The 25,051-nt window shown below is 35.4% G+C and overlaps 1 protein-coding gene across 7 annotated transcripts in view; it reads right to left on the bottom strand.

The window, feature by feature from the left end:
- G3BP2 (G3BP stress granule assembly factor 2) overlaps positions 1–25,051 on the bottom strand; it is an 85,573-nt gene that overhangs the window by 6,606 nt on the left and 53,916 nt on the right. Inside the window, exons 1-9 of one of the 7 annotated variants that reach the window (XM_079152734.1) lie at positions 22,763–22,904; positions 12,663–12,778; positions 9,109–9,227; positions 6,187–6,268; positions 4,869–5,042; positions 4,180–4,270; positions 3,387–3,489; positions 2,533–2,713; positions 1,445–1,543 (exon numbers count right to left, since the gene is read on the bottom strand). In XM_079152734.1, coding sequence (XP_079008860.1) covers positions 1,445–1,543; positions 2,533–2,713; positions 3,387–3,489; positions 4,180–4,270; positions 4,869–5,042; positions 6,187–6,268; positions 9,109–9,203 — 825 coding nt within the window. In that variant the 5' untranslated portion in view covers positions 9,204–9,227; positions 12,663–12,778; positions 22,763–22,904. Of the gene's footprint in view, positions 1–1,444; positions 1,544–2,532; positions 2,714–3,386; positions 3,490–4,179; positions 4,271–4,868; positions 5,043–6,186; positions 6,269–9,108; positions 9,228–12,662; positions 12,779–22,568; positions 22,720–22,762; positions 22,981–25,051 lie in introns of those variants that run through there. The other 6 variants (XM_079152731.1, XM_079152737.1, XM_079152733.1 and 3 more) reach the window with 6 other exon arrangements.

Here is a 25,051-nt window from a genome sequence, read left to right as displayed (position 1 = left end):
GGGCCAAAGGGTAGAATATAATGCAGTTTAGGCATGCCTTAAACACGGTACCATTCTCTGATGTAAACACAAATACTTTACCCTTCAGCAAGGTTCTAAAGAAATGTGTACGTCTGCATGAGTCACATATGGAATCTAATGTTGAACTACATAAATCAAGCCCCAATCTTGTTATTTTAATTGTATGATCATGGGTGAGTTATTCTAGGCCTCAATTTTCTTATTTCCAAACAGGGAATACTGTACCTGCTCTCACAGGGTGGACGTAAGGATTCAATGAGAATAAATATGAAGGGCTTAGCACAATGCCTAGTACATATGAAAGGTACAATAAGCATTAATAAACTTTTAACTATTTTAAATAAATGTAACCAAATCTATGAATGAAATAACAACCCAAAGGTTCCAAATCCAAATATGATAGAAAATTATGATTTCAAAAGAAAAGTCACAAGTCACTTATCAGGTCTGAAACTGAGTTGAAAAGCATAAATGATACTGGGCAAACTAATTCTCTTTGTTCAGATGGAGTGTGGTTTGTGATTTAAGGTAACCACTTATTTCCTGAATATCTAACTAAAAAGGAAGGGGGTATTATGGCATTGTGTATTCTATTACATAGCTGATTATGATGTATAACAACACCAGAAAGACCTAATAATTACTAGGTACTTTTGAAACCTCAAAGTTTTACTGTTTAGAGCATACATAAGGAACATATGCTAACAATCTTAGATGTAAATCTAGTGGAATGAAATTTACTCAAAATGTGGGTAAAAAAGAATTGGACACCCTTTATGCCAATAAACTTAAAATAAAATTTAGCTAATCTAAACTATATCTAACAAACATCATAAGTAGCCAGTGTTTAATTTTCACATTTTTGGAAAGTTCTGAAATGGGTAAGATGACAAACAGACAAAAAGCAGAATACTGGAATGATCAATCAGTTAAGGTGAACACTACAGTCATAAGTTGGTACAGGCTTCAATTAAACTGTGTGAACCACTTACAGACTGAGAGTTTAGGCAATGTATATTAAAAAAAGTTTTCTATTTTTTAAAAACAATAATTCTTCATAATGCCACACTACTTTATGCCTTTCCAAATGTTTTACCTAAAATATTTTTGCAAAAGAAAATTTAGAATTTTTAAAAGGAACTTTTTTTTTGTTGTGAATATTTTAAGAAGCCTTTTAAATGACGATATTATATATTGGTAAAACCAACTTAATCTGTATTTCACACACCCAAACCCCAAATACCACCTATGCAGATGATGAATGGAGATTTGGCATTTAAAGTGGGTGTACTGACATTTAATACAATTTTTTTTGTATATTTAATCCATAACTGCTGATTGACTCATTTAAAAAAGTATTTAAAAAAATAAGCAATTGGCAATGTAACAAGGATACAATCCAATGTGTTCACAGATTGGTTACCTGTGAGACTGGTGCTTTAACATGGGGTGGAATTCCAGAGGAAGAAACAGTACCACTAGGAGGCAGGTTTTTACTGGTCACTGAAGCCCAGGAGAAAGCCTGCAGGAAATGCAACAAACCTAGACTACTAATCATGGAAAACCACCAACATTCCTATAGGGAAACTTCCAAATATATATTTTCTTTTCATTTCTAAACTATTGCTCTATATTGGAGGATTCCTAAAAGAAAGGCACACACACACATGCCAGTCTATGTGCCAGCTTTCAAAATCTCATTATGCATGATTATAAATGTTTTGTCTGAACTACTAAATAAAACCACAATCAAGTTCCTACATACTCTAAGTAGATGAGCGAGTGGCAAACAAAACCACTAACAACTAGACATGCTAGAAAAAAGCTGAACCTGATAGGACAGATTTCTTTCCCCTGTTGGGGGAAGATAGGGTGTGTGATGGTGTTAAGGGGAAAGGGGGAAAGATAGGAAAGAATAAGAATACTAATTGAAAGCTTTAACAGACATTCACAAATTGACAAGGAATCTCTTCCTCTCACTACCCAAACATACTTTAAAACCTTCTACTTTACAGAGAGATAAAAGAAGTTTTACATGATACACTATGGGTGTCTCTCATCTTTACAAGACAGTTAATTGGTGTAGTAAGGAAACTGATCCCATTTAAACCACAGACAATAGGCATCTCTTTTTTATTATAGAGCAACTTAAGTTGGGAAACTACGTGATTCCTGGTACATCTGTGCTTAGAGGATTTAATACAGAAGGGAAGAGCAACTGACAGCCTTATACATGGCCTGAAATAATTTCATGTATATAACTAAACATTAAATACAAAGACTAATCTGAAGTTTATAAATTTCACTACTGGGGGGTCTTTTTGGGAGGGGCGAAAAAAAACAATGCACCTTCTTCAGGATAAAAAAAACTCCACAGCTTCTTTCATATACATAAAAAATGTATAGTTTACTATATTAAATAATTTAACACAAAACAAAAGTCATGCTTCATAAATGACACCAAATATGAAAGTGTAATGTCAGAGGTCTAAAGAATTCCTTTGATCTAACCTTTGGTGGTTCTTGTGGCAGAGAAACTGGTTCTGCAGGAGGAGGAGTAGCAGACTTCTCCTCTAATTCTTCTAAGTTCTTTTCTTCCACTTGTGGTTTCAGCTCTTCAGTCTTTGTTTCAGATTCTGGCTCAGGTTCAGGGTCATGAGAGGATTCTTCCAAAGGTTCCTCTATGCCATTACTACAATAAAGGGTTTAGTTTATTCTTCAGCATAAAATGATCAGTTCAAGTAAGATAAAATTCAATCTCCAGTCTAATGAATGTAACTAGTTATAAGCCAATAACCTGTTCTATAACAAGTTGGATTTTTTTGTTTTTGCAGTACTGGGGATCAAATCCAGGCCTCCCACATGCTAGGAATGCACTCTACTACTAAGCCACATTCCCAGTTCAACCCAACAATTTTAAAACTAACTTACCAAGAATATTTTTACAATAGTACTAATGTTTTCTAACCCCTTTATTTTACAAAGTTTTATATAAAATAGAATGTTTACTCTGTGCCTTAAAAATTCTGCATCATTAGTAAATCATCACTGCTTTGATGCAAACCATATTCAATTTAAGTAAAACAATTATATCCAAATTTCTTGTATACATATAATAGGAATGCACATTCTGGCCCAATAGGTAGTTTTATCAAAAATTTATTTCCAGGGGTTCAGGGTGAGGCTTGGTGGTACAGTGCTTTGGTAGTATGCATGAGGCCCTGGGTTTGATCCTAAGTACTACTAAAAAGCTTAAAAAAAAAAAAAAAAAATTAAAACTTCCAACAACAATCCTAGGAACAAAAACTACCTTGCAACCACACTGTAGTTCAAACCAAATGTAACCTTGCAAATACTAGTCTTACGTCACAGGGTGAGCTTCATAGTAACCACTGTTAGCATTTTCTTGCACAGGTTCAGGAGATGGTTGTCTTTCTTCTTGTTCTTCTTCTACTTCATCTTCTGACTCTGACAATACATAAGTCACATTTTTTTAAGTGGGTTTACATAATTTCTAATACATGTATTTTAAATATGTTTAAGGAAGTGTAATGTTAGTTTAAAAAAACTTCTTCAAAGATATTCAATTGCAATTATTTTTTAAGAAATTTAATAGAACAAGCAAGATAAAGTTTTTATTTATTGTACTCTATTTTAACAAGATGTATTAATAAGAAAAGGAAAACAGGAAATAAACTAAAATACGTAATTCAATTTCCGAGTGACTTCTACTCAATAAAGCAGTAATTACAGAGAAGGAAACAAACCATTGTACATTAACAGAATATCAATCACATAATTATAGTATTAACCACAAAATGGACAGTCAATAAAAATACATTAGGGTATTTTAACTCCATTTTGATAAAAGTGCAAGTAAGTATAGGATCCAAAAAAGGAAAAAAGAAGTATACATAATAGACACCCAACTTATGATTACCCAAATAGAATGAGACTAATGAAAACCTTTTTTCTTATGTTTGACTCTAATACAATTTCATATAACAAACATCACTATCTTTCCTAACAAAAAACAAGGGTGAAAGAAAAGAAAGTTTGACTTAGTTCCAATAAAAGGTCAAATTTTAAACATTTCATTTAAACTAAAGAGTCCTTAAAACCATTGGCAGAACCCTTTTATCTTCAAGGTAATCTCACCTTCATCAAGTTCTGGTTCAGAATCACCAAACACTTCATCTTCATAGCGAAACATATCATTGTGAACATAAAATTTATTTGGAACAGATCCCTACAGGTAAATAACATACAAATACTCCATGAATACACATAAATTCAGTATTACATAAAAAGAACAAATTATATGGCATATCATTTTAATTTTAATAACAAAATCCGAATTCAATATAATTTGCCAAAGCTAAACGCACAATGATGTTAATCTAATGTAAAACTAAAACTCTTCTCAACAGAAAAGAATCAGGACCAATTAATCAACATAACTTTTTTACCCCTACCCCCTTCTAAGTAACCTTTAAAGTATATTAGTACAGGGACAGGGAAGTAGTTCAGTGAGCACTTTCCTAGCATACACTAGGTTTGATCCCCAGCACTGCAAAATAAATAAAATATACCAATATACTTTTGTAGTAGGTCTATATACATAATCACCCATTTACATACTCGTATCAGTACTTAACTTCTAATTCCATATAGTTATAGCATATGGACACACAAATTGTTTCAACAGATCAAATAAAATTTCTCAAAAATACACAAATCTAAACCTATTAGAAGAAACTCTTGAACACTTAAATCAACAATTTAAAAAACTACATCATAAAAAGACTACATCATGTAAATGAAAACTAAGGGAAGTGAAAACTTACTTCAGGAGCCAGAACAAAGGTTTGCATAAACTTCCTTTCTGGTTGTCCACTGTTAGAAAGCAAACCCATGACCTGGACAACTACTCCATCACTCAAGGTTGCATGAGCATCCACATGACGAATTTTAGTATGACATTCACTGAAGTTCAGAGATAACACTTTGTGGTGTATATCCTTTCAAAGGGAAAAGAGGGGAGGAAATACAAATTCTTGTGATACTGTACTACCTAAACAAAAACCATTGCCTACACTTGATTTCCTCATAATTCTAAAATGTTAACTACTTAATCTTTCTGCTTCGCTTGAATCCATTCCACTATGTTACATATCAGTGTCAGACTGCTGCTCCGAAAAAGACCATTCTCAACATTTCATCTCCCTATACAAGAAATCAGAATGGCTCTGAGATTTTGTACAGCAATCAAGGCTTTGTATACAGCTTTCTCCCATTTTTCTTTAAGTAGTCATTCTCACACAGTGTTGACTGCCCCTTGACTTCACACCTAATTTTACTTTATTGTGATATTTACTGATGCCACTTTTCTACTTCAAATTCTTTGTGTTTGGTAAGGCTAAATCTTGGGAGTCTAACTGCAGTCCCGCATTCTCCACAGTCTTCCTTCCCTATTAAGTCATAAAGAACATATACTTCTGTGCATTCCTGCACAGGGTTTAACTGACATCTGGAGAAACTTACACTAACTCAACTATTTCATGTACAATCATCAAGGATATAAAATATCACATTTCCTCCATTGTATCCATCCCAAAGTAACATTATGTTTCAAATAAAATGGGTGTATATTTAAGAACTCCAAGCACATTTGGCAATTACAGAAACACATTCCAGTTACAACTAATGATCATACTGAAGAAAAAGTCCTTTTGAAATCTCTTTTTTTTTTTTTTTATTTAACAATTAGCATTTTAACTTTGTAAATTAATCAGATGTCTTTACAAACACATTTGAGTAATCCCATACATGTTAACTCTAATTCACTTATTCTGTAAAAACCAAGATATCAGACAAGTGTCCTGTACAGTATTTGCTGTCTCTTTCTTGTTGAAGAAAAGTCCTCCAAGGTCGACTCCACAGATGAGGGGGGGCCATCTTATCCCGGGCGAGCCCCTAAATGTAAGGCCCCCAAAAAGGAAACCCCAACTCTGTCCCATGGATGGATGGCAACCCCAATCAACCGCAGGAGGCGTCACTTGATGCAAACCGCAAGAGGTGTTTATTCCAGCGCGCTGGGACCCAAATCCTGAAATCTCTATCTTAACACAAAAAGACATTTAAAATATATGTGAAATGACTTACATTTTGGCCATAAACAGCTTCCTGGGGCTTTCCACTAGCATCTACTCCACCGTGAACATAGGAAGAATTCCGACCATAAAACCTATAAAACCAATGATAATTATGGATTACTAATGAATTAATAAGTGGTAGAGTCCTACTGTCAGACTAGGGCCAAAGTCCAGCTGTCACTAACTAGATGGGTAATCTTGGTCAAGTTATTTCATTTTAAATATTTATGTTCAGTTTCACTGGAGATATATATACACACACATACATATATGTTATTTATTTATTTTTATTTTTATTTTTTTGGTACTTGGGATTGAACCCAGAGGTGCTTAACCATTGAGCCACATCCCCAGTCCTTTTTAATTTTTTTTTTCTTTTTTTAAATTTTGAGACAGGCTCTTCCTAAGTAGCTTAGTGCATCACTAAATTGCTAAGGCAGTCTTTGAACTTGTGGTTCTCCTGCCTCAGGTTCCTGAGCCAGTGGGAATACAGCTGGGATTACAGATGTGTGCCCAGCAATTTCCTAAGTTACAAAACAGTAGAGTAGTAACTACCTCCACAGGGTGCATGAGAATTAAATGAATAATACACATAGAATGCTCAGTGTACCTGGCATACTAAGATGATAATCATTAGCTATTCTCTTCTAATCCTCATCATATCTTTATTTCAAGTGTAAGAATGAAATAGTCCAAGTATCCTCTAAATACAAATGCTCTAATAAGATTCATTTTTCTTTAGATTAAAAAACTTATTATCTAGATTTGTCTGGAAATCAGATGTTCCGTTTAAGACTCAGAGCTACAAATGATTACTAATTCCAAAGGCTTCAATTAAAACAGTTTAGATTTTAAATTGAAATAATTCAAAGACCAAGTTAAAAATATGCAGTTACTTCAGCATCTAATTTCTCATTAATATTTTTATGTTGCTCCTAAGTAGATGATAAATTGACTTTCTCTGACATTACCTAAATTAGAATTAACATCTTTCTAAATTAAGGTTATCAAAAATGTAAAGCTAATTTTTTCAGAGAGAATTCATCTCCCATAATAGAACATGTTAAGAGGTACTTCTGCGCCAAGCAATATTCCCAGTGCATGACATATATTGATTCATTTAATCCTAACAATCTCATAAAATAAACACTATTATTTAAATGAGTAGACAGATTCAGAAGAGGCTAAACGAACCCCCCATACAGTCATACATCCATCAGGTAGGGCAGCTAGGACAAGAACCCTGACACTGACTCCAGAGTCCACACTTTTTAGCACTATCCTGTATTTAAAATTTATAGTATTTTCTCTCATGTGCTAGTGAAAGCATGCAATGTGCCATTCATTATTTTTCTAAAGGAAAATTTGGCAGAGTATGTGTGTGTGCGTGTGTGTGTGTGTGTGTGTATGTATGAAAAGCCTGAGAAACGATCATACTTTTGAAGCAACAATTCTGAGAACTTATTTCTAAGAATATAACTAACTAGTAAGGTACACAAAAAGGCATGTTTAAGGATATTTCTTAGTGTTGTTTATACCAGTGAAAAATTTATAACAATCTTGATTTTAAGGGGGAAAGTGGGCTAGGTATAAAACAGAACTCTGTGCTGTAACTTAACATGATAGTGTACAGTCCTACTATTCTAAATTTTGCTTTTATTGTTACAAGAAGAAAAAAAAAATGCTAATCCCATATTGTGAGAAGTCCAAATTCCAGATTTTGAAAAGCTCTATATTAATTCCAGTTTCCTCCCAACTCTCTCACATACACCGTCAACAAGAACATCTTTGTTTTTTTAATTACAAAAACAGCTATTCATTTTGAGGTTTGAGAGGAGGGGCGGCATGCTAATTATAATAAAAGCATCTGTACTTTATCTTTTTTTCTTTTCATTCATTTTTAAAAACACCCGTACTTTAAAAGACTTCCATAAGGATTACATGAGATGATATACATATCTTGAGTACTCAGAAAGGAGCACAAAACGGTAATTATAAAAATGCCCCTAGAAAAGCAAAGAATATTACACAAATTCAACAGTGCAGGGTAAATTACAAAATCTAATCAGGACACTTAATTAAGAAGATCTATAGATGAAGGGCTAAGGATGCTGGTTCAGTGGCAGAATGCTTCCTACTATGCATGAAGCTCTGAGTTTGATCCTCAGCACCAACAAAACAAAAAAAAACAAACAAACAACAAAAAAAGACAACTCTATGAATAGATTTGAATCTTAACAGCCTTTCCCAGAGGAAGGGACAATGACATATTTCTCTTTAACTCACTCGGCTAGTGTGTTCTATAGGAATACTTAACAAAACCTGATTCTTGTAAGAATCTTACCTTCCACTTGCTAAGATATACCTAGAGCAAAGTAAGAACCCACAATATAAATCAATTTCATTTCAATATCTAGGAAAATAAGCTTACAGCTGTCCAACTCTTGCCAAAATAGTAAACAAGGCTACTGTTATTATTTTACCAAGGAATACTACTTCGTAGATTCATATACAAATTTTCATTAAGAACATAACTGATTCATTTCCCAACACTGAAAGCTCAGAGATGCCTTAAGACATTATTTCTAATTTCAAACTGACCATTAGTTGGCCAAGTCCCACATTATTATTTTAATGAAATATAAAATTCAAGAGTATACATAAAAGTATGTATATGCATATATACAAGTGTGTGTGAGAATCTATGAATGTACTAAGTACTGGGATATGATGTATTTTTCTTACTGTGGGCTGTAGTATTTTATTTTAGAAAAATACTGGTCTTAGTCATTACATGGTAAAAAGTGTAGACAAGGCTTGAGAGATGTTTACAAAGATACTGTCAAGTTATGGGGAGACAGGAAAGGTAAAATGTATGTAGTAATTAAAAAATAACTAAATAAAAACACTAAATAATTTGTTTAAAATTTACCTGTGTAAATATTCTGGAGCTTTATTCAGCAAAGTATAATATTGCCTCACAAACTCCCGCCCTACAAGCAGCGGACTGGGCTTCTCCATAACCATTTCTTTGCTGCACAATGTCAAATGCTGAGGGAGCAAACACAAGAATAATTAACTATTTAAAAAGTCATCTTTGTAAACTACCATGAAATACATTTTCTTATTTTTATTTGATTGGTTCTTTTTGGACTGGGATTTAATCCAAGGGTGCTTTACCACTGAGCTACATCACCATCTCTTTTTATTTTGAGACAGGGCCTTGCTACGCTGTTGAGGCTGGCCTCAAACTTGCAATCCCATGAAATGTTTTCTTAAGACATAAATGGGAATAAATAAAATTAATATCATTCATTTACGTTTAATTTACAACAAAAGTCCTGGTGGCATACACCTGTAATCCCAGTTACTTGAGAGGCTAAGGCAGGAGGGTCAAAAGTTGGTGGCCTGCATGGATGGCAAACATAGAAGACCTTGTCTCCCCTGCTCCAAAAAAAGTAAGGGGGGGATGTTGGGGATGTAGATCTATGGAATAATACTTGTCTAGTATGCATGAAACACTGCATTCAAATTCCCAGTTAAAAAAAAAAATTACAACAAAAAAATAGTAATTCCCAATATCGAAAGTTTCAATCTCCTTTTATTCCTTTTCTTGATTTCCCTAACCCTCAGTATAGGAGAAAGTACTTTCTTATTCTCAAGAAATTCCAATTCCAAGAAAAATTAGCTCAAAACAGATACAACTTCTCATTGTTTATGCTTATAGCACCCAGAACAACCAAAATTACAACATTAGGAACTGAGAAGAAGAGAGGCAAAACTATATGCAAACTTGAATATGACTCGTTTTTCAAAAAAACAATTAATTGGGAAGCTGGTACAGCTCATTAGTAGAGTGAGTGCTTTGCAAGGTTCTGGGTTCAATCATAAATACAAGTTATTTATACATACGTATATAAAAATCAACATCCTTTCCCATTATACTTCAAATCACTGAACAATAATCAATTATTATCTATTGGGCAAATCAAAATGCTACCTAAATTCCTATTTTTAACAAATTCAAACATAGGTTTCCTTTAAACAACTAAAAATTTTCATAGTCAAAAAGCCTACAATAGCACAAGGCCCTGGGTTCAAATCCCCAGCACCGCAAAAAAAAAAAAAAAAAAAAAAAAAAAACCTACAATAGTCATTACAATACAATGCTGTTTTCGTAAAAGTCAGGTACCAATTATGACAAAACATAGATAAGACTGTAGCACTACACACTTCTTGCACTTCCAATTCAACTTTACATCATGCTCTATTAGGTTCCTTTCTTCTCCCTTTGCAACCGTACTGAAATTCTCGAACTTGATGTACAAAAATACCCAAATTATGTTTAAATGGTTTATAATGCCTCACCTACCTTCAAAATAATAAATTCACAAAGCATATCCAAATACTGCCATTTCAAGTATCTGATTTTCCCCAAACCTAAAAACTTCCAATAAGGTAGTTAGGCTAACTACCATAATGCATTAAAGGACTCTCACTTGCTACATTTAAAGAATACATGACCAGGGTAACACTGCATATGTAGGATCCTAGCTAAAATAAGTTAGACTTCATGTATGTATAATTTGCCAAAATACATTCTACTGTCATGTATAACCAAAAAGAATAAATAAAATGAAATAAAATGGTCAAAAGGAGGGGGGAAAAAAGGCAGCAAAGCTGAGATGAGAATGCACATCAGTGGTAAGAGTACTTTCCTAGCCTGCACAAGGCCTTGGGTGGATCCCCGTCACCACCAGAAACAAAACATAGTAGCAAAGCTTAGCAACTTAATATTTTTATTCCAAATAATGAGAGATGAAAAAAGTAGACCTATCTAGTGAAGTTTTCTAAAATGTAGAAATTATACACATTTTAATATCGTAACAAGGATGTTAAAATAATAGAGGGCCAGGTGGGGTACGCCTGCAACCCCAGGAACTTGGAAGGTTGAGGCAGGAGGATCACAAGTTCAAGGCCAGACTCAGCAACTAAGCAATGCCCTAAGCAACTTAGTGAGACCCAGCCTCAAAATAAAAAATAGATAAAGGCTAGAAATGTAGCTCAGTGGTGAAGTACCCCTGGGCTAAATCCCCAGTACAAAAAAAAAAAAAAAAAAAAAAAAAAGAGTGAGAGAGCAAGAGAGACTGAGAATAAAATACCCTCTGGATAATACAATTGTGTACAAAATTTTCTTCAAACTGTGAAATGTTATTGGGGGGCTAAAGATGTAGTGCAGTGTAAAGAGTTGCCCTGGGTTCAACCCCAGTACTGCCAAAGAGGGGTGGTGGGGTGGGGAGGGAAAAAGAAAAAGGAAAGAAGAAATGCCATCAGGGACTGGGTTTTTTGGTTCTTTTTTAATATCTTTTGTATTTCCAAATCCTGTACAGTAACACTGTTTTCATCCCAAATTTCCCATCACATCCATAAAATAAATATTTCAACTACCATTTTACATATTTGTTTTTTCTCAAAACAAAATAATAAAGTACCAAATACACATATCAATATCAAAGACAAACCAAAATACATGAAAGATTCATTGTAACAAAGTTCGAGAGAGGTTTCAAATTGCTCAACTATATATACAGTCACTAGGTATGCTGGTCATGAAAGTATCAACTTAAAGGTACAGAAGAGGTAATACTCAACTTATCATTATTCAGTAAGTTATTATTTAGCATAACTGATTCAGAACAGTAAAGAGGAAACGTTAAAAATGAAACTCAAATAGTGAATGAAATAATTTACAAAATGGGTTCTGCATAGTCCACTATTTCTTTTAAAGTGAGCAGGAAGCTCCCACAGAAGATGGTAAGACAAAATGAATGTTACTAAGAAGGTGTTTCAACATAGCACTTACAAATCAGGTCTTTACCACTCTTATATAAAATGACTCAATTTAGAAAGTCAAGATATAAAGAAATCAACCAGAAAGAGAAGGTACTAGAGGAAAAGAAGAAGGTTTAAAAACAAACAAAAAAAAAAACCCTCACTACTTATGGACTAATACATGAGTCTGTCCTTCATGAGCAACTGCCGTTTCATCCATCTTCCACTTCTCTGCCCACCTTCCCATTTTCTACCCTTGAGCAGGGAGAGTAGTTCAACAAATAAGGAATGGTATACAAAAAAAAAATATTTGGGATAGGTTATAGATGAGCCACAGAACAAGGCAGTTTGGATACATGAGGAAATTACATTCAGAATAAATGTGATTACAAAAAGAAAGAATAGTGTCATTTTTGTTCTTCACAGCTATGCACTCAACTAACTGGTAAACAATTTTTAGATTTGGGTGTTTTTTTTAAGTTATCAAAACAAAATTCAGAACATTAGAGTGAGAAAAAAAGGTTTTAACTTCCTATCAATGATCAAGAAAAAGTCTCATTCTTTCTGAATCTCAATTTCCTAAAATAAAAATTGAGAAGAAATCTTGGGTAAATCACACAGTTCCAAAGATAGGCAAGATTAAAGGATACTTACGTATAAAAACAATCCTCAGAAGGCTGCTCTAGCACCTTTAAAGATAAGAGCAATTATCACCACGCTTTAGAGAAAGTGACATTTCATGTATTAAACTCCATATCTTGCAATGACACCTGAAAACAGGGAGACTGCCAATGTATAATAAGACACAATATAAAATGTACCCTGGCACATTAATATTATACAAAGGCTCTCTCATAACCAAATCTTTTGTCAATTAAAAACATTAGCAATACTATTTATTTATACAGATCTTAAGATGCTTATATTCAGCTTCACTTCACTTTATAGAGCTCAGACTACCTTTTAGAGTTGAGGGTCACTCTTCAACTCTGCCCATCCTACCTTAAGTCCCTGTGAATTTTTATCAACATCTCTTTTTATTCATTACATTTTCTTAAAACGTTTCCTCTCCATTTGCCTAGACTTAATTCCTACTCCAGCTCTCTTAAGAATATACTCAAAATCAATTGTCACCATCCTTTCTAAATCTCTCAACACCACACATTGGGAGGTAGTAAAGGAGAAATAAGACATACAAATAAGACCAAAAAAAGTCACACTGGGCTTTATATATCCTACAATATACTCATTTCCTACACTTCAAAATAACTTTAAAACTGGGCATCATGGCACACAACTATAATCCCTATTTGGGTAGCCAAGGCAGGAAGATCCCAAGTTTGAAACCAGCCCGGGCAACTTAGCAAGACCATCTCTCAAAATAATAAAATGACTACGTATATCTCAGTGGTAGAGTGCTTGCCTAGTATGTGTGAGCCCCTGTGTTCAACTGTGGGTAACGCCAAGAAACAAAAACAAGGAAAAACACACCACGACTTAAAAAAAAAAACTTACCGAAGTTATCATTTTTCCTCCGTTAACTAAACTTCAGCTTTTAGGCAACAAATATATATAAGTTGTTTAAACTTACTTTTTTAATTGAGAATAAGGGAAGTTTAGTACAGTAATACGATGGGTCTGCCTCCAAGACAATCTCAGGTTATATTAATACAGATGAAATGTCTAAAATGAGCTGACAGTTCTAAGTACAAATTACAGGAAGATAGATTTGGATTTAATATAATGCAAGAATAACCAGTTATTCAAATGTCCAATAGAGATACTTCATGAATAGCTTGTCACTCTAGGTTTTCTAGATTTTAACTGAACAATTTAGTAGAAATATAGTAAAGGAATCCAAAAGAGTAAGATTAGGTTCTTCCAACACTAAGATTCTAGAAGTCCATTAAAAACAATTAGGACTTTTGACTTCTTCTCCACACTTATTTCATACCTTCCTAAGTATAATGACTGAAACTCTCTGCATTCATCTGGACCCAGTTAAAATACTGTCCCCCTGAAAATCTTGCACCATCAACAAAACAGAACTCTTTCCTCTGAACTTTCAAAGTACTCTGGGCCTTTATCATGGCACTTTATTTTAATCATATTCTGCCCTAAGTTACCAACTGTGCAACTATCTTAATATTCCTCTTCTCCATTCCCCTCTCAGATATTATAACTTAGCTCTTCCTTGAATGCAATGCTCTGGAATTTCACAATTCTTTGCACCAATCCAATGACTTCCTCAATCCTTCACCTGTATGAATTATTATGGTAAGTCACTTCCCCACCTAAATCTAAAATTCCAATGACAAGGCAACTTCCCTTCTCACCAAATTGCTGTCTTTGCAATTCTATATTCTAACCTGTCTGGCAATTTCAGATATTCTAATAGCTTCAGCTGTCGTGTGTGTGTGTGTGTGTGTGTGTGTGTGTGTGTGTGTGAGACACACACACAGTTTTTACCTAAGCTTAGACTGTGCAGTTCTAACCATGTGCTGAATACCACACATGAATTCATAGGTAATTCAATATATGCATCCCCAATACAGAGAGAGTTGTTTTCTGATTTTCATTAGTGGTGTCTCATTCTAGGTGAACACTAAATTGTTAAGTGACTTTGCCATTCAAACTGTGAAGTCCTGACAACTCAAATCTCTTGGAATTGTTTCCTCCATTTCACTCCCCCTGAATTAACTCAGATTTTATAACTTTTCCCTCAAAAGTCTTTCAGTATTTAAAAAAAAAAAAAAAAAAAAAAAAAGATAAAAGAAAAAAAATCTTCCAGGGTCTTGTATCATGTATAGAATACACTGTATAGAGTAAAATCCAAACACCTGAATTCAGTTTGGCATATTAGGCCCTCCAAGGAAATAATACTTGGCATTCACAGTTCTAACCATCTTTTCAAATGTATATCCCACTACATTTCTCACTCCTGTACTGTTATAAATACTTTGTCATTCAAATATCATTTGCTGAATTTTCATTCTCTAAGACTGTGTCTTAGTTCAGTTATTCAACAAGCTGAGTGAATGAGAGAGGCAACAACAAATCATTTTATTTAGTGAACATCCAGTGTATGTGTACCTGAAACCACACAAGGAAAAACTATAGTAAAAAAGATAGACATGCTCTGCTGTTCAAAGAAACTAACAAAAGAGAATTCCTAAACATAATTATCTTAAGTGATAAAATTACAAACCCTCCAACAAGAATATATTGCCTGAATTAAAAGTAGAAACATAACATGCAGAAAATGATAATATTCTGAACCAGAACTAAAAGATAAAAATTTTGAATGTATCTGATTCTAAAGACCTCTTCAGAAGAAAGAAACAACCTATTAAAACACAAAGATAAAGCCAAGCATGGTGACACATGCCTGTAATTCCAGTTATTCAGGAGGCTAAGACAGGAGGATATTTTTGAGGCCAGCCCCAGTAACTTGGAGATGTCCTGCATAAAAAGGATATAGCTCAGTGATATAACAAAACAACACAACACAAAGATATTTCGACAGTAAATACAGCTGTTATGGAGGAATGTTAATGAACAGTTAAATGACTGGTCATGCAATTTCAGATGTTTTTAAAAGTTCATTTTCTACATTACTAGGCTAATTTAGATGTAAAATGTATGTAAGTACACATTTACATGAAAACATACTAATCCTATAAGTTAGAAATGAGAGTTTTGTGATTAAAGGTCCAAATAAATTAAGTATAGCAGGTTAGCACAAATAATTTTTCTTCCTTTTTTTTAAGTACTTGGAATTGAAGCCAGGGCCTCTCCACATTTGGAAAGTGTACCACCACTGAGATTTACGTCTCCAGTCCTTTTTTAAAATTTCATTTTAAAAAGACAGCTTTGCTAAATTGCCCAGGCAAGCCTCGAACTTGCAATCACCCTGCCTCACCATCCTATAGCAGCTGGGATTATAGGACTGTGCCATCATGCCCAGCTTAACAGATGATTTTAAGAACTTTTTGAGATAATTATAGTTCAGAAATTAAGCATTACAATAGACTCTCACATATATTATCAATTTATCTGCTAGGGCATCAAGGTAACACATTTAATCTTTTCAACAAAATGACTTGAAATATCCAACATTCACATTAAAATAATAAAGTTAAATGTTTTACCTATAGTTTGTATCCTGTATCAAAATTAACTGGAAATGGACCACAGACCTCAATACAAAACCTAAAACTCTACCTTTTAGAAGAAAACAGGAAAAAAAAAAAAAAAAAAAAAAAAAAAAAAAATCACTGACTGTGAAGATTTTTTTTCAATAAGGCACAAAAAACACAAAAACATTAAAAAAAAAAAATCATGGTGAACTGTACCTTCATTAGAATTTAAAACTTCTGTCCATTTAAAGACATGAATGTAGGGTACATGGCTATAATCCCAGCAATTTGGGATGCTGAGGCTGAAGGACCTCAAGTTGAAGGCCATCCTCAGCAAGTTAGTGAGACCCTGTTTCCAAATAAAAAATTGAAAAAGGCTCAGGAACGTAGCTCAGTGGTAGAACACCATGGATTCAATCCCTAGTACCACAAATACTCTGTATTAATAAAGACGGCATCAAGGATAAGCCTGAAAGAAGGTATCAGTACGATGTGGCTGATAAAAAACAGGTATCCAGAATATATATAGAACTCTTAATAAAAATGTTAAAAATCGAATTTAAAAAATGTGCAAAAGATTTGAATATACACTAAGATAAACACACAAGATGATCAAAATCATTAATGAATAGAAAAATGCAGTAAAACCACAATGACATAACACATCTATAATAATGGCTAATATTAAAATCTAAAATCACCAATAACTGGAAGGATGAGATAACTGATAGAAAGGGAAAGTAGATACACTTTAAACAATATGAGTCTTATAAAGTTAAACATTCACATACATTACCCAGAAATCTCATGCCAATGTATTTACCTAAGACAAATGAAAACATTTTGTCCATAAAACAATCTTCATATTATTTGCTGTAGCTTATTAATAAACACTCCCAAATTGCAAACTAGCCAGGTGAATGAATAAACAATTCCAGTAAAACTGTAAATAATAATCAAATAATATGCAATAGAAAGGAATGGACGCATGCAAGAACATGATTTAATTTCAAAAGTGTTAATCTAAACTAAAGAAGTCAGGCACAAAAGGCTAACATTCTATGGATAATGACATTCTGTAAAAGGCAAAACTTTACAGACATCTTATCAAGAGCAGGAAATATACGGAAGTTAGGGCTATAATGGGGTACAAAAGAACTTCTGGGGTGATGGGTCTATATTCTAGCTTGATTGTAGTGATTTCATTACTACATGACTGTCTAAAGTCATACAACTACACACAAAATTGTTTTTTATTGTTCACAAATTATACCCCAATTTTTAAAACTTTGCAATTCAATTTTGCTTAATTAGGTCAATTACTTTACATTTATGAACATATTGCATAACAAGTATTTATACAAAAGAAACATGGATCCTGTAATCAACAATAGTCACCGTTCAAAAAAGACAATTTATTCAAAGACACCTTCTTTTTTACCTATTCAGTTTGCAAAACTGAAAATAATTCATGACAGTCAATATTATTAAGGGTATGGGGAGAAAACGGGCTCTTTCACATATGGAGCTGGTAAAAATATTAATTGCTACAACCTTTTAGAGATTGTAATTTGACAGTTCAATTCAAACTGATTATAATATCATGCACTCATTAAAAATATAAAAATCAGGCACGGTGGCACACATTTGTCATCCCAGTTACTCAGAAAGCTAAGCAGGAAGATCACAAGGCTGAGGCAAGCCTGGGCAACTTAGACCCTGTCTCAAAATAAAATAAAGAGGGACAGAAATGTAGCTCACTGGTAGAGTACATGCCTAGCATGTACAAAGCCCTGGATTCTATCCCCAGTGCTGCCCAAAAAAAAAGAAGAAAAAATAGGAAAGAATTATAACTGTAAACAAGAATGTCCACAAAAGTTAAGCAATAATCACAAATTGTAGAACAATGATATCAGTCTTGTCTTTTGAAAAATATATGGTACAGAAACAAATACCTGAGTTAGGTATGGCAGAGTCTAAATGTATTGCTGTCTATTACAAAGAACATACATTAAATTTGTTAAGTTTTGAAATCATATTTTTAAATTCTCATTCCACTTCTAATAACCATCTAACATAAGCATGTTACCTACCAGTTAGAAATATGGTTCTAGAATAAAGGGTCAAAGTGTGAAAATTAGGCTGGGGCTGTAGCTCAGAGGCAAAGCACTTTTGTGCATGAAGCCTCAAGTTCCACTGCTAACATGTTAGAAAAACAGAAGTGTGAAAATTCATTGAGCACTTACTAGTAAAATTAAAAAGTATTCATTTATCATTATGCCAACACTAGTGACAATGTGTCTGACAAAATATTTAATGGTCTGTGTGTATTTACAATGTTACTAATTAAAAATAAAATTTAGGGGGCTGGGGATATGGCTCAGTTGGTAGAGTGCTTGCCTCGCATGCACAAGGCCCTGGGTTCAATTCCCAGCACCACAAAAAAAAAAATAAATAAATAAAATTTAGGAAATGGAAATGGTGGAACCTACTAAAAACACCATGCCAGAGTTAAAAATGATCAGCTATGTGGAAAAATAAAAGGAAATTTTGCTGTCTAGATCCTAAAAAGCACTCTCCACTTTAATGTTTCTAAATGATAAGCTACGGAAACATCAGTATAATGGTTCACATGCAGTTCTACACTGTCAAAGACTATAGAATTAAACAAAACACACACAAAAAAACAGTAAAAAAAAAAAGTTACAACCGAGGTTATGATTTCAATCATGTAAAAGCAATGCACCCAATGTGGGCAAATGAATAAAATTAATTTAAATCCACTAAAGACAGCAAATTATCAGAGCAGATTACAATAGAAAGGCAATGTAATCCAAGAAAAATAAATTTGGATTCCATCAATTCTTAACTGTTATTAGGGACCTCTGAAATGGCTTCTCTCCATGCTCTTATTAAAGAGATTTCTCCATAACCAAACGGTGTAAAATGGCTAGATCTTCAGAAAATCTAATTTTAACTGTTAACTTCAAATAACTGGCCACAAGCGTTTTAAAGTTTCAGATTTTAGAGCATTCCAGCTTTTGAATTAGAAGAAGTTCAACTGGTGAAGACTATGCAAATACTCCAAACTCCCAATACCCCAAAATCTGAGCACTTCTGATCCCAAGCATTTCAGGTAAGGAACATTCGACCTTAATAAGCATCAAAACATGGTCAAAAAATTCACTCACTACAAATTTCTTGCATGAAAAGTTCAAGTCACTCTTTGGTGGTTATTTCAATTATTGCAGAAAATGGTCAAAACAAAGACTGCTAAGAAGAAATCACTTATCATGTTTCCTTATTTTTTTTTAAAAAAAGCCAATAAACCAAACAATATGACATTTAGAAAAGGAAAAAAAATCTAGAAAAATAAACTTTATATCCTGCTTCTTATAGAAAGAATATTTCCAGTAACAGGTTGCAGTTCTCTTTACCAGAAATTGTGTTTTCTATGGCTATACCAGTGTAAGACCCAGCTTACCTCCACTATAGGATGCTTATTCCTAGTTTCCCTGAGTCCATGTGGACTCACACTGTCAGGCCAATGCCCATTCTCCTGAGTCAAGAACCCATTTTTCAATCATCTGTCCCCTATTAATACTGAAACTTTCCAAAATTCCTGGTGGTCTTTGTTTAAAGTGACATTAACAATTAAGAAAGTACTATATCTTTTTAGAGCAGTGACCTCCAATTCATTGTGGCAGAACATAAAATGAAAGCTCAAAAAAGAGCTAAGAATTATAGTAATAGAAATAAATAACAATGGGAAGTAATGGATTAAGCCTCTTCTTTTCTCAGGTCCCAAAGTAAAGGGAGCAAGTTTTGATGTTCAGAACCCACCAAAGTAAACAAACATTAAGAAATGGAAGGCTGGAGTTGTGGCTCAGTGGTAGAGTACTCACCTACCATATGAAAGGCACTGGGTTCAATTCTCAGCACCACATAAAAAAACAAATAAAGGTATTGTGTCCATTTACAACTAAAAAAAATTTTTAATGGAAAGTTCCCAAAATAAAAGCATGCATTTATATTATGCATTAAATTGGGAGGGGGGGGGATCCGGGATTGAACTCGGGGCACTCAACCACTGAGTCACATCCGCAACCCTTTTTTGTATTTTATTTAGAGACAGGGTCTCACCGAATTGCCTGGTGCTTCGCTTTTGCGGAGGCTGGCTTTGAACTTAAGATTTAAGATCATCCTGCCTCAGCCTGCTGAGCCAGTGAAATTACAGGCTTGTGCATTAAAATTTAACTAGTAACCTGTATGTTCCTTTATCTCCTTAAAACAGGTAGGGTATCAGCTTCACTTACAGAGAAGAAAAATGTTATTTAAAGCACAAGGAAAAGAGATCAAGGTCCCTTATAAAGAAATAAGAAAAAGGATGTGAAATAGAGTCTCCTGCCTCTAGTAATGCTTTCATGATGATACCTGATTAAGAACATCTGCTTTGAAAAAACTGCCAAAGGATCAAGAACATAAAAAATTAATTTAAAAAATCCAACTCTCAAGCTTATTTGAAACTGTTGGGAGAAGTAAAAAGCAAAGGAATAGGACAATAATACAATAGGAAGTACAAAAGTCATTCCCAACATACCTACTATGGTATTAAAATAGAATTCTACTCAATTTAAGTTTGGAACCTTTCAAAAATAATTTGTACCTTTCAAAATAAGCAGTGAAAAGGGGTCACTGTTTTAATAGCCACTCAGCATAAAATGTGAAAAAAATCTTCTTAAGGCACTTTAGAAAATATAATTCTGCAAGATAAATAAGCTGCTAAGAATCTAAAAACTTAGTATTTCTAAATTTGCCATGATATTGAAATTTTGATTTTTAATCTCTTATAAATAAAATATGCATTATAAATGTTCCCTGCTATCAACAGTGCCAACAATTTCTTTAAACCAGAAGTTGCCTACTGACAATTCAATTCTTCAGTTTCTAAGTGAACTTATTAAATTAATAAGTCTAGTTAACAATTAAATGATTTTTCTTCTTTCTTATCTTCTATTTCTGATCTTTATCCATTCCACAAGCATTCTGGTTCACTCCATTATTGGTGCTTTTCTTGATGTTTGTCCCTCACAATTAATATTTCAACCGGGTATAGTCGACAACTTGAACCATAGAAAGACTGAGATAGTAAGCAATCCATTTGAGGTGTTTACTTTCCCTACAATTCCTTGATAATTTTTCAGAATCAAACAACTTGTTGAGATTGTCATTAACAGAACACAAATGACTAATTCTAAAATTTTTTTAAAAACATAAGGTAATATCGCCAAGACAATACAATTCAATCCTAAGGTTCAAAGTGATCAAACCTACTTAAAATCAGAAGTCTTGGATATCAAAAGGTACACTGGATTTGGCAGGGCCAAATGTTTACTTTGAAACTTTGTACACAGGCCTAAGACTATATTAACTGCCAAATATGGAGATGGACAAGGATTTACCATCATCTCCCACTCTAGGAGACTCTGTTACCTTAACTGCAATTAATGGTTCCTAGATCAGGCACTTGCAATTCTAATGTTTGAAAGACCAGCACGAGGTATTGTGCCTTGAACCTAAAATCAGTATTTTAACCCAAGTTAATAACAATCACATACAGGGAAATAATGGGACAACTTTCCTATTACAGTTTAGGTGCACGTGTTTCGTTTTTTTTTTTTTTAAGAGGCAAAGGCACCTTGCCAAAAATCCGTTAAAGAATTAGTTACATCTTGGGAGAAAATCGATCTATGCGGGAAAATGTAGACACGAATCTATATTCGCCCCAAAGCAACATAGGGCCATCTTAAGAAATGTGCTTTCAGAGACATTGGAAAAATTCGATCAGATTCAACTAACAAAACCCACAATCTAGGGAAGCTTAACTTCCTCTCATTCCCCAAAACAAAACAATATTCTATTCCCGGGTTAGCAGAGGAACACGTTCGGAATAAACTCCAAGGGAGGCGGGTGTCACAGACGCCGGAACACTAAGCACCCGGCAAGCGAAGCGGCGGCTGCCTTCAAACCCGGATTCTGTTTCCATGCACAGAAATGGTGCCCGGAGGCCGCTACTTTCGCATCTGCGTCGCTTCTGCCTCCGCCGACACAGCCTCTTTTCCCCTCCCCCACGGGTGGGGCGGCGACCGCGTCCCCGCTCCGAAGCAACCAGGAATAAGAGGTGCAAATGACTCGGGAGACAAGGCTGGTGGCCTCCCCACCTTACAACACCCTCTCCAGAGAGCCCACTCCCCCATTTCCCGCAGAAGCTTTCATCGCTCCTTCGGGAGCTGCTGCGTCCCTCTGCCCACCTCGCCATCTCATCCCCACCAAATCCTAGCCCCACCTGTGCCCTCGGAGACCTCCGTCCGCACCGCGCGCGCTGGTCACCTCCCTTCCTACAAGGCCTCCCATTCCTCACCTTTGAGGAAAGTCTCGGTTTCTTTCACGCACACACCGCAGCGTAGGCAGCCGGCAAGAACAATGTCTCTCTCTGCCGCACCACCTCGGACACCGGAGCTCACACACAGAACGGTTGCCGCGAGCCGCGGAGCGCAAAGGGAATGTCCCCTTCCGACCACCACACCGACCTCCCCTCCCGGCCCCCGTACACACCTCCAACCAACAGCGGCGGCGGGTACGTCGCGCGGAGGTCAGCACGAGAGTCGCCGAGGATCGGCTACCGCGGATTCTTCTCGCTCGCCGCCTCCTCCCCGCGACAAACCAGAAGCCTCGGAAGCCGGAGAACCGCGAGACCGCTTCCCTCACAACCACCTCTTCCCGGGCGCCAGGCGATGCGACGAACGACAAGGAACACGGACGTCCCGCCCCCTTTGCCACCGCCCCCTCTTATTGTTTTACCCCTGCCGAAAGGACCAGGGAACCCCCCAGCACAGCTTCAGCCAATCACGCATCTCCTTCGCGAGCCGGACCCAACCTTCTCGCGTCCCTTTGCGGAGCAGGCGCACTACGCCGCCGCGCTCGCGTACACTCGCTCCCGGAAAGCCGGGGAACCGGAACCGGCCTAAAGCCGGGGCGACAGTCCGCTGATTTGACGTCACAAGGAGGCTGCTTTCTCCTGCGTTGGGACTCCAGCCTGTCTGCCCTTCTTCCAGATGGCGCGAACAGGAGCTGGTTCCCTGCAGTGCTGTGTCTTGTCGACTTATATTCCTGATCCCTTTAGTAATGTTAATACGGAGGGAATTTAGTAATCTCCCCTAACGCGGTGTTTTCAGTTTGCTGCTCTAGAGAAGCAGAAATTCAAGCCTGTGGTTTCAGCTGTTTGTACACAAAACTCATTTATTAATCCATTCTGGGAAATGAATTTGAATCCCATGGAGGAATCATATCCTAATAGTTCAAAGGAATTTATGTTGCGAGCCTACTAGGTGCTAGGCCCTGGGGTGCTGGAAAAATATGACTTTCTTTGTGTGGCCATTATGTATTTAAGCATAGCTAAATACATATGAAGCCTTTCACCTACTAAGGCTAAAAAGCTTGAAATCCCGGGAAATACCAAGATCACAGTCTTGTCCCACATCTAGGACCAGACTTGCCCCTGGCCTTAGCTATGGACAACAATGACTCCTGGTCTTGATTAGGGCAAATAAGCAAGTCTTTAAAGATGCCACTTTAGCCCTTTCTGGAAACTGGAAGTTTTCAGAGAATGTCAGGACAGCGGAAGGATTTTGGAATGTAGAGAAGTGATGAAAGAAATGAAAGGTTGATTAAGAAAGAAAAAACATTTCTTAATGTCTTAAAATATTTATTAATGCCTATCAAACATGACGCAAAAACGTTTCATCAGTTTTCACAATTTTATAAGGGCGATTTTAACTTACTTTACAAAAGTAAAAACAGGTGCACAAATGCAATAGCAACTTTTGAGCCTCCAAAATTTACAATGACTTTATTTTGATCACTTAATATTTTGTTATGTGCAAAATATATGGGCAAATCATCACTTTTATTAAATGGATCTCAGATGTTTTTCCTTAAAGCATAATATATTACATGCAAATTACCTTTTAAATATAATACCAGGCACAATGCTAATTACTATTTTTATGCCCACTTAACAGATTAGGAAACTGCGTAAGTCAAGGAACTTACCCAAGGACACAGCTACTATTAATTTCAAACACAAGCAATCAACCTCCGTAGTCCATGTTCTTAACTGTAAGCTACATAGAACATTTCTACTGTATTACCATATTTACTTATTATCTCTACTGCTGACTAGCATTTTAATTGTTTCCAGTTTGGTACTAATGTGCAATGATGTTATAAATATTCCTTACCATTTACCCTGATACAGTGGTTTTCAGACCTTATAGGGCATCAGAATCACCTGGAGTGTTTGTTAAAACATGCCTCCCAGATTTTCTGATTCAGCAGGTCTGTGCTAAAACCTGGTAATTTGCATTTCTCACAGTTCTCAGGTGATGTTGCTACTGCTGCTCTAGAAGTTGGCAAACTTTACTGTGAAGGACGAGATAGTATATGTTTTAGGTTTTGAGGGACACATATGGTCTTTGTTTCATATCCTGATCCACAACGCTTTATAAACCTTTTTCAAATGCAAGAAATATTCTTAGCTCTATGGCTATACAAAAGCAGGTCTCTAACAAACCATGCTCTAGGGTATATACCAAAAAGGAAATTTACTGGGAAAAAGAAGATCCAGCTATCTTCAATTTGAGTGTAACTCTAACCTATTCTCCTAGGTGGCAACTTTCACCTCCTGTCTTTCAAGTCTGTGCCCTCTGAATGCCTCTGATAGTGACAGACAGCCCCTTTCCAGGTTTAGGCTCCTTTCCACATTTTAGAATGACTGGAGGATCTGCTAACTAATCTCTCTAACTTTCAAAATAATCTCCAGGAAACAACCCAAATTCCCACAGA

This window comes from Sciurus vulgaris (assembly GCF_902686455.1).
Source record: "Sciurus vulgaris genome assembly, chromosome: 9".
Classification (NCBI taxonomy): domain Eukaryota; kingdom Metazoa; phylum Chordata; class Mammalia; order Rodentia; family Sciuridae; genus Sciurus; species Sciurus vulgaris.
This window is presented reverse-complemented; position numbering and strand designations above follow the sequence as displayed.